Source organism: Mytilus trossulus, chromosome 2 (genome assembly GCF_036588685.1).
Source record: "Mytilus trossulus isolate FHL-02 chromosome 2, PNRI_Mtr1.1.1.hap1, whole genome shotgun sequence".
Lineage (NCBI taxonomy): Eukaryota > Metazoa > Mollusca > Bivalvia > Mytilida > Mytilidae > Mytilus > Mytilus trossulus.
This window is the reverse complement of record NC_086374.1, coordinates 90337381-90347395: the sequence shown is the minus strand read 5'-3', so window position 1 is coordinate 90347395 and position 10015 is coordinate 90337381. Positions and strand designations below refer to the sequence as shown.

At 33.0% G+C, this 10015-nt stretch overlaps 1 protein-coding gene across 1 annotated transcript; it reads right to left on the bottom strand.

The window, feature by feature from the left end:
* Positions 1-1810: 1810 nt before the first annotated feature.
* Positions 1811-4464, bottom strand: LOC134705520 (uncharacterized). Its single transcript, XM_063564238.1, has 2 exons — positions 4193-4464; positions 1811-3607 (listed from the first exon to the last, which is right to left on the bottom strand). Exon 2 carries the CDS (start codon positions 3605-3607, stop codon positions 1928-1930), a length of 1680 nt encoding a protein of 559 aa, XP_063420308.1. The 5' UTR covers positions 4193-4464; the 3' UTR covers positions 1811-1927.
* Positions 4465-10015: the final 5551 nt, after the last annotated feature.

The window sequence follows — 10015 nt, the reverse complement described above, 5'->3', positions numbered from 1 at the left end:
AAAATCTTACTCTCAACCTTTAATATTTTACCGCTCAAAAACGAACTACGCATTTAATGGTCGAACTTGTGCATATTTTCTTCACTTAGGTAGCAAAAAAAACGTCTGGGGGAAAAAGAAATGAAAATTGGCTCTCATAATTTTTTTAACACCCTTTTTCCCGTGCTGTATAACAGACAAGGCTTAATGTGTGTGTTATGCATGTGCATATGTTTGGAAATCATTTTCTATATATCTACTTTCCAATTGTTAAAATGGTGAAATACAATATTTTTTTGGTGTCACCATGGCTAAAAGAGGGACGAAAGATACCAGAGGGACAGTCAAACTCATAAATAAACTGACAACGCCTGGCTACAAATGAAAAAAGACAAACAGACAAACAATAATACCGACAACACAATATAGAAAACTAAAGAGTAAGCAACACGAACTCCACCAAAAACTAGGGATGATCCCAGATGCTCCGGAAGGGTAGGCAGATCCTTCTCCACATGTGGCACTCTTCATTTATTTAATACAAAATACTGCAAAAAGGGGAATGAATTTGTAACAAGTCCTCGAAATTTGGTCCGAAGAAGAATTTCAATCCACAAATAAAGGCAACAGCAGTATACCAGTGTTCAAATGTCATATCTATTTGATAACAACCTCCATATTCATGACTTCTTACAGGAAATGTAAAGATTGAAATGGTGGGTTAAACCTTGTTTTATAGCTAGCTAATGCCCTCACTTGTATGACAGTTGCATAAAATTCCATTATATCGACTGGGATGTGTGAACAAAATAAACAGACATATACAGGCAAAAATGTCACATATGGGGGCACAGCTGTCAACATTGTGTTAAAACCTCAATCACCACAAAAAAAATCAATAACATAACTAAGAAACACAAAAAGGGATATAACACACTAGTAAAAACGAAAGACAACAAAACAAAACTTTACAATAGCAAAATAGCAATGACGGATGTATAAGTACAAAGCCACGTCATTTGTAACAACGAAACCATTAAGGCATATTGACAAGACACATTAGCAAAAACGAAAGACAAGAATATAAAATGTAATCAGGGCAAAAAAAAACAACAACAAAAAACCAACACATAGACGGGACGTATAAGTAAAGAACCACGTCAAACGGATATCACCAAAAACAGACTAAACATTAAAAGTAATATTCATAAAGACAAATACAAGAATACTATAACATGTTACCAAAAATCAAAATCTTAAGACCATCGTTGTTCACATGTGAAATCGACACGGACCACTATGAACAAGGTCTTGGCACCATTCGGTTTAAACCTTTTTAGAAAAATTACGAGATGTTCTTTGACATAGTTTGACTAGTTGGTTCTCTAACTTTCCACTCAGACAGTGATAACAATTTATAAAGTCTGAGTAGCAGCTGCAAGCTCTTGAATACCGAATAGATTGGGAAATATGCCATATGCTGGTGAACTGATTTAGTATATTGCAACTAAGGTGGGGGAAACAATGATTTCAAACTAAAAAAAATCTAGTGTTATCTTTTCTGTAACCATTGACATTTGTCTACCGGTATGTATCTTATCCATTTCGTCTAATTACCCCATAGTATTGAATTGAATAGTGCTAGGGTGAAATATGTTACTAGTATTTAAAATTGTTCATGTGAGCGTCACTGATGAGTCTTTTGTAGACGAAGTGCGCGTATTGCATAATTTTTTTTAAAACTTGGTATCTATGATAAGTCAATCGTAATTATCAATTTTAAACAATAATAATCAATAATGATTTATACATCATAGGACGTCTGCTCTCGTTTAGTGTGCGTATATCATGTCATGAATTCATTAATTTCATCTTTTCTCGTCTTAATCTTTATTGACAATTCAATATTTTATCAGGACAGAACCCTAAGAATGAGAATTTGATGAAATCAATACAAGACATCATATATCTCTGCCATCCTAGTTTTGTCTTTAACTAAAAGTAGCTTATTTCTTTTCAAGTCATAGTTGATTGCATGTGGTTCGTGTAGACCGTTTTCTTCATTCAATAGTTCCCTATGATGTGTTCCGTCTGGTGAAACAACTAAAAGTTTTCTTTCATTTTCTAAAACAACGAATAGAAAACCATATTTTCCAACTGCGATTCCTTTTGGTGCTCCATGACCAACCAGGGGCAAATGCCATAATTCTGTCCCGTTAAAATCACAACAATGTATAACATCAGGGGTATGTTCCGTGTAATACAGCTTCCCGCCTAGACTAGTAATATGTGTGATATAACCATGTACCGGAATTGTTTTGTGAATAGCTCCGGTTAAATCTAGACAATGAATCCCAACGGAATATTCTCGAACAAATAATTTATTCTCGGAATATGTGATACCCCAGACTCGGTTTTCAAACGTAACGTGAAGTTTCTCCTGTTTAGATTTCAAATTCAAAACAGCGACTTGTTTCGTGTCTGGAAATGTCATCGCAATACAGCCATTACCGATATAAACTACATCAAATGCTCTTTTATCCAGAATGATATTTCTCAATATGTTTCCATGTTCATCAAAAACTAAGAGCTCCTTGTTCTCACTCCAATCGGTTAACAACATTTGGTCATTTTCTAGGAATGTGCAACCTGCTAGATTTCTAGTCGCGGAACCTTCTTTTATCCTAGATTGCGAATTTGTTCGAATTTGAACGGAATCAATGTCATGAAACACATTCAGCGGTAGTTTTGTCTCAAAACTCGCATTTTTGGTAAAAGGAATTTCACACTCGACCTCCTCTACTTCTAACGTTCCTAGAAATCTGTCCTGATGGAAAACTTGACCTGGTGTAAACTTTAAACATACATTCCTTTGTCGTAATTTGTGATCATTTTCAAAATATTTACTTAAACTGTTCATTTCTTTTTCAAGTTTTGAATTGATTTTATGAGAACCAAGAAAAATCTGATAGTCTGAAGCGAAGTCTCTCATTTCTTTGATATTTTTCTGTATCAATTTTATTTCAACTTTTTTTCCTTGAAGTTCACCAACCATAATCTCAAAATTATTCTTATACTTCGAATGAACAACCGACAGCTGATGGAGGATGCTTTTTTCGTTGCTGTCAAGTTTTTCTCGGATTTTCTCCGCCGTCGTCTTTATATCATTTGCTATATTCAAAATTTTATCATCTAAAGTTTTCAATGCTCCTTTTCGATTGTTGAAGACTTTTTCAATGTTAATGCTTAATTCATCAATCGTACATTCTAAATTTTGAAACTGTGTCGATGAGTGTTTTATTAAACTGTCTAGCGTTTGAAATCCATGACATGTCTTGTGTTTTGTTGTTGTACACTTGTAACAACATGGCTCCATGTGAGTAGGACAGTACAATGTGAAATGTTCCCCGTGACTGTCACATGTCTGCTTCAAGGACGAAATAAATGTTGGTAAATGTTTATGCACATCTAATGTTGTGACTTCATGGCTGCTGCTGGTCTTTAAATATTTGTGAACTTCATTGCACAAAATGCAAAATCTTTCCTCACACACGGCACATAACACGATTGCAATATTACTTATGTTTCTCTTTGAACATAATGTACACGTTATATCAGAATTACTCATCTGAAATAAAAAAAAAAAAATGGAAAAGTTTGTGATCCTAGCATTTAGGCAGTTTACAAATGTTTGTTACTGAAGAAGTTAACAGTAGCCTATTTGGTCTAGAACATAACGCTATCGTATCTATAGAGATATCCTACATTGTAACTACCTATTAAAATATATAATAAACTTGTATTAAGTGAAAATCTATCAACATTATAAAAAATAAAATCAATTCTTTCTACTTTTTTTTAAAAGTCCGTTAAAGGATAGATTTGACTAAATATTTATAGTACATCTAATGAAAGATTTTTGAAATTTTTTAACACTTAAGTATCTTGTATCTACTTCAGTCGATTCAATTAGATTATGAAAAAAAATTGAACTGATTTAATCATTAAAGAAGCTCAAATTCAAGTTTATATGAAAAATCTATCAACTATGCCACACAACGTCATTCGCCAGATGATTGTGTCTAAAGTGGAAGTGGCAACATCCGCGTTCATTTCATCAACAACAATAATAAAGTTCACAATACTCCACCATCCCTCCTAATAAAAGTAAATTAGAAATTAAACAACAATAACTTTAAAATTAAAAACCTACCTTAATTGATGTTATGTCATCCCATTATATGTTATCCATGGTACATAACAAGTAAAAATATAACTTCTGTCTACATGAGAACACAAACAAATATTTATTTCGAATGGATGTTATAGTTAATATGCATACAACATGCCGGTATAATATATATTTATACTTTATGAGAAGTAATGCATTAATACCATATACAATTAGAAGTATCCTCATGTTCTCTTTTTTCCCGTATTATGATGTAACTGTTCCTTGTTTATAAAGATGCAATACTAATATGACCGAGGTCATCGGTCGACAGCCAGAACACATAGATAAATCATGAACTATTAACATGTTAAACATGTCTCAGATCCGCAAAGGTTGATGATAATGTCTATGTATATCTGTCAAGTAATTTTAAAAGTACTACTCCACCTTAGAAAGGATTGAATGTAATAAAAAAAAAATTATGTAAAACATGGAAGGATTAAATACATTACAGATAGATGAATATGCTCTTTCACCTAGCTCCTAGCTTCTCGTTGCCATTACCACTATTCTTTTTAGCTTTCTATGTTGATTTTGTGTCAATTTGTAAGTCTTTTTTTTTTTTTTCTTTTTTAGCCATTGCGTTGTCTGTTTATTATCGACATATGATTTTGAATGATTCTCTGGTATCCTTCGCCTCTCTTTTATTGTTCCTTAAGCATCTGGACACTTCTATTCTATTCTATGGCTAGGGTTTATCTTATATTATGCTACTTATCATACACAAGGTGTTCAAGGCCAAAATCTGTTAAAGATCAGGGTTTTTCCCCTCTCTTTTTTTGTAGTTTCACATTTTCTTATACTGTTGCTATTTACAACGCTATGGGTTTTGCACAGCGTAGAAGGCCATATTTTCTTGGTGGTTGTTGATTGTGTGTGACACGTCTTGCTATTGGGTTGGCTGCCTTTCTTTGTCCTATTGCTTTGTATTGTTTGTATATATGTAAATATTGTATTCCTCTTGTTAGAGCTGCTTGTTACACGTATTTATTGTCTCTGAGTAATCCAATAAAGTTCCTATACTTTTTTATTGTTCCCTTGGTCGCTTCTTTTTCTCCTCTATGTGGTTCTTGATACTGAGTATCAAGGTATGACAATTAAGTATATTTAACATCTGATAATCTTCAATTTGTTTTTGTTTTGAATAGCCACTTGAACGTAGTAAATTACTTATGAGTAGACCAACTTTCAACTGGCTTCAATACATTTTGTAGCAATTGTAACAATATGTACGCAAAGGCAGAAATGTCAGTGTCGGGCAATTATACGGAATCTCGTTTATATCATTTTATTTATATAACGTGCTCTGGAAGGGTAAGCAGTTGACCAAATTAATAGTTATCAAAAGTACTAGGATTATAATTAAGTACGTCAGACGAGCGTTTCGTCTACATAAGACTCATCAGTGACGCTCATATCAAAATATTTATAAACCCAAACAAGTACGAAGTTGAAGAGCATTGATCATCCAAACTTCCTAAAAGTTGTGCCAAAGATGGATAAGGTAATCTATGCCTGGGATAAAAAATCCTTAGTTTTTCGAAAAATCCAAAATTTGTAAACAGTAATAACAATTAAACAGAAAAAAAGGTTATCGAAAACGATCATTAGCTCGTTGAATATTGGAATATCTGTTTCACAGATGAAGATGGATATGTTTGAAATGTCGTAACCACAATCCCGGACTATTCACCTTTTATGTGACTTATCGAATCATACATATCAACGGGAATGTATTCACTTGAACAACACGACGGGTGAGACAAATGTGGAGTAAAATCTACTGATATTCTATTCATTTATTTCTAAAGAGTAAGCAGATTCTGTTCCTATATCGTCAACCAATTCGTGATGATGTCCGTACAATTTTTCGTATTTTAATTGTTCGAACTGTTTTAATCATCGATCAAAATGTGTATACAAAACGTGCAACATTTGATATATTTTACGACTTTGGGAAATTGGAAGATAATGTTTCAAAAGTATAAAGTTCATAATCGCATTTATCTAAAGAATACTGATACGTATTTTTCCATTTGTCTTCAAGGAGCAGTGACTCGTACATACCTTTAGAACTGACCAAATATTTGTGATCATATGAACATGTCAAAGTAACCTGCACTAATTCTAATATATGAGCATATATTGTAGAGTCATTTATTTTCGCGGATACCAATTTTTCGTGGATTGCGGAACTTTGCATTTTCGTTGATATGTGATTTCTTGGTTCTGCCAAAGCTTGAATACAAAGTTATAGAAATTTGTATTTCGTTGCATATCTAAATTCGTGGTTCATCTATACCCACGAAACCCATGAAAAAAAAATGGTATCCAAAAAATATTAAGGAATCCACAAAATATTATAAAGTGGCTTATAAAAATGTATGTTGGTTAAAATTTATAACGTTTATTCAATCGTTAACGAGAATATGCATGACGCAGAAGACACGAAAAAGAAAAAAATAAATGGACGATTGTTTTATTTGCAGTGACAATGAGTCGAAATTTCGTTCAAGTAATACAAGAAAGTGGTGGAATATTACGAAACGACTAAAAATGTTTTTCATTAGATTTGTACTCCAATTAGCAACTCGTTTATCGGATTGTTTAAGAGCCTATCACCCTCATACAACCGAGTGGTTTCTGGTGTTTTATCAGAAGAGAATGTTGAGAAAACCTACTACAAGACACTATCGAAACGATTCAACAAAGACTTGTCATTCAATAAAAACAACTGACAGATAAAGAACAGCATTGCAAGTGATGTTTCATTGACATAAACACCTTATCCTTCTTTTCTAGGTAAGACAATTGTTTTTAATAAATGTAAAAAAAGACTATATATATATATATATTCTTTCACCAGAAGAACATTTAGCAAGTTGAGCCCACTATTCAAGGAAACCGAGAGAATTGAATTTAAAGTTTTACTGAAGGAATTACACACAACATTGTCATCTATTATACAAAACGAGGATGATTTAAAAGTAAAATAAATAAACCCTACCGAACTTCAAGGAAAAATCTAGACGGAAACTCCCTAAGCAAATGGCAAAAAATAAAAGCTCAAACACATCAAACGAATGAGAACAACTGTCATATGACAGAAATGGTACAGGAGTTTTCTTATATAGGCAATGAAAGAATACACCTGGTTTTATAGCAAACTCTACCTATGCCAATCGAAAAAAATCCATGATATTGTCAAAACAAACGTTCAAATGTAGAAAAAATTTGGATACCGTAGTCAACATTCTTATGCAATTTTAAGCACTGTAAAAACAAACAAATACATCAACAAAGAAAAACAAAAAGCCATATAGACAAAGCACATTGGGAAAAACGAAAGACAAGAATTCAAAAATGTACACACTGTCGGGTTCCCCATTTCCTTTCTCAATTTTATGTATAAGTACCGAGCCACGTCTATTGGATATTAACAAAAATAGACTAAACAGTTAAAGTAATAATTTATCAAGACAATTAAATAATACTTTCACACGTTATTAAATTAGTACTTATAATCTATTCTTCTAGACCATCGTTTATTATTTGTTAAGTTGATACAGAATATTTATCAACAAGGTCTTATTATATTCCGATAAACACTTTTAAAATAAGAACGATACGTTCTTTGAAACTTCCTGGTTCATCCACTCTGCTAAGACACTGGTAATGGTTTACATGAGTCAGTAGCAGCTACAATCTATTGAATATATGAGTTATAAAATGTATATCACATTAAGTTGAAATATTGCTACTAAGGTGGGGGAAATTGATACTTTAAAAATTTAAATCGTCTCGTTTCTCATAGATTTTAGTACTGAGATGACCACTTATGTCGAATTCAAGTTATAAGTCTTAAAAGGAGGCAGAGGAAACCGTGCCTGTTTTTTTCAATTTCTAGTACTGATGGATATATTAATGGAGCCAAATCAGAAAAGTGTGGATTGTTAATGGAAAGAACATCATCAAAATATCTAAATGTGAAATTAAATGATCAGGGTTCCTTGATCTTCATGTTTCTGCCAAGTGTCTGAAGGAACTTCCACTTATCTGAACTGAAGAAAAGTTCGCCTAGGACAGGGGCACAGTTCGTTATCATAGTAATGCCGACAATTTGTTGAACGAAAATGTCAACTCCAAATTCAAAAGAAACTTTGAACAGACCTATGATTATCCAGGATTTTCTCTTCGGCAAGTGTCGTGAGGGTACATGTTGAGTTTCCAAGTGAATTGTCAACACCTATAAAAAAAGAAAGTGTGGTATGATTGCCAATGAGACAACTATCCACTAAAGACCAAAATGACACAAACATACACAATTATAGGTCACCATACGGCCTTCAACAATGAGCAAAGCCCATACCGCATATAGTCAGCTATAAAAGGCCCCGATAAGACAATGTAAAACAATTCAAGCGAGAAAACTAATTCATTAATTTATCAAGCAGTTAATGTTATGAGTTATACAAACAAATAATATGTTGTTTAGGGCTTGATCTGCGGGGACAACAACATATTTGTCATGGAGGTAGGATAAGTGGAGGTTTAAACTTGAAGTCGTCAATATTAGGATCCTGCAAAACCTGTTTGTAATTATTTTTTTTTAGTTGCAATTTGTTTGTTATAGGATATAATAAGGATGTTCTTATCCAAAGCATAAAAACTACGCCGTATTTGGCATAACCTTTTTCAACTTTTGATCTTCAGAGCTGTACAACTTTGTACTTTTTTTTCACTTTCGATCTTTTATATCTGGGCGTCACTGGTGAGTCTTGTGTTGACGAGGCGCGTTTTTGACGTATTGAATTTTTAACCTGAATCTTTTTGTTATCTATTAATCATGTGTTTCTTTGTCTAATATGTTCTCCTATTTATTTGCATTGTAGTCCTGTAATATTATGTTGTCATTTCAATGTTATATTTAACTTTGCCATTAAAGTGCGAGGTTTGGCATGCCACAAAACCAGGTTCAACCCACCATTTTTATTCCCCTTTAAAAATGTCCTGTACCAAGTCAGGAAGATGGCCATTGTTATATTATTGTTCGTTTCTGTGTGTGTTACATTTTAATATTGTGTCGTTTGTTTTCTCTCATTTTTGAGATATTAAGATAAGACGTGGCACGGTACTTGTTTATCCCTAATTCATGTATTTGGTTTAGATGTTATATTTGTTATTCTCGTGGATTTTGTCTGATGCTGGGTCCGTTTCTGTGTGTGTTGCGTTTCGGTGTTGTGTCGTTGTTCTCATCTTATATTTAAAGCGTTTCCCTCGGTTTTAGTTTGTTACCCCGATTTTGTTTTTTGTCTATGGATTTATGAGTTTTGAACAGCGGTATACTTCTGTTGCCTTTATTTATAGGTATAAGAAATGATTTGTACAGACTGATCTTTAAAATTAGGAGATATTTTTGATTGAACTAATGTAAGATACGTATCATTCGCTTCAATTTCATAACTTTTTAATAAAAACAATAAGCTTAACTATTTATAACGAACCCACTCTTTCTACTTGTTTTATAATAAATGCTTAACTCTTTTAAATGAATGTTTGTTCGTCTTTCTTGCGTTCAACAGCACGTCCTGTATTAAAAAATGTTCGAAAGATACCAGAAGGATAGTCAAACTCATAAATCGAAAATAAACTGACAATACAATGGCTTAAAATGAAAGAGACAAACAGACAAACAATAGTACACATAACACAACAAAGAACACTAAATAATAAGCAACACGAACACTAAAAACTAGGGGTGATCTCAGATGCTCCGGAAGGGTGAGCAGATCCCGCTCGTGT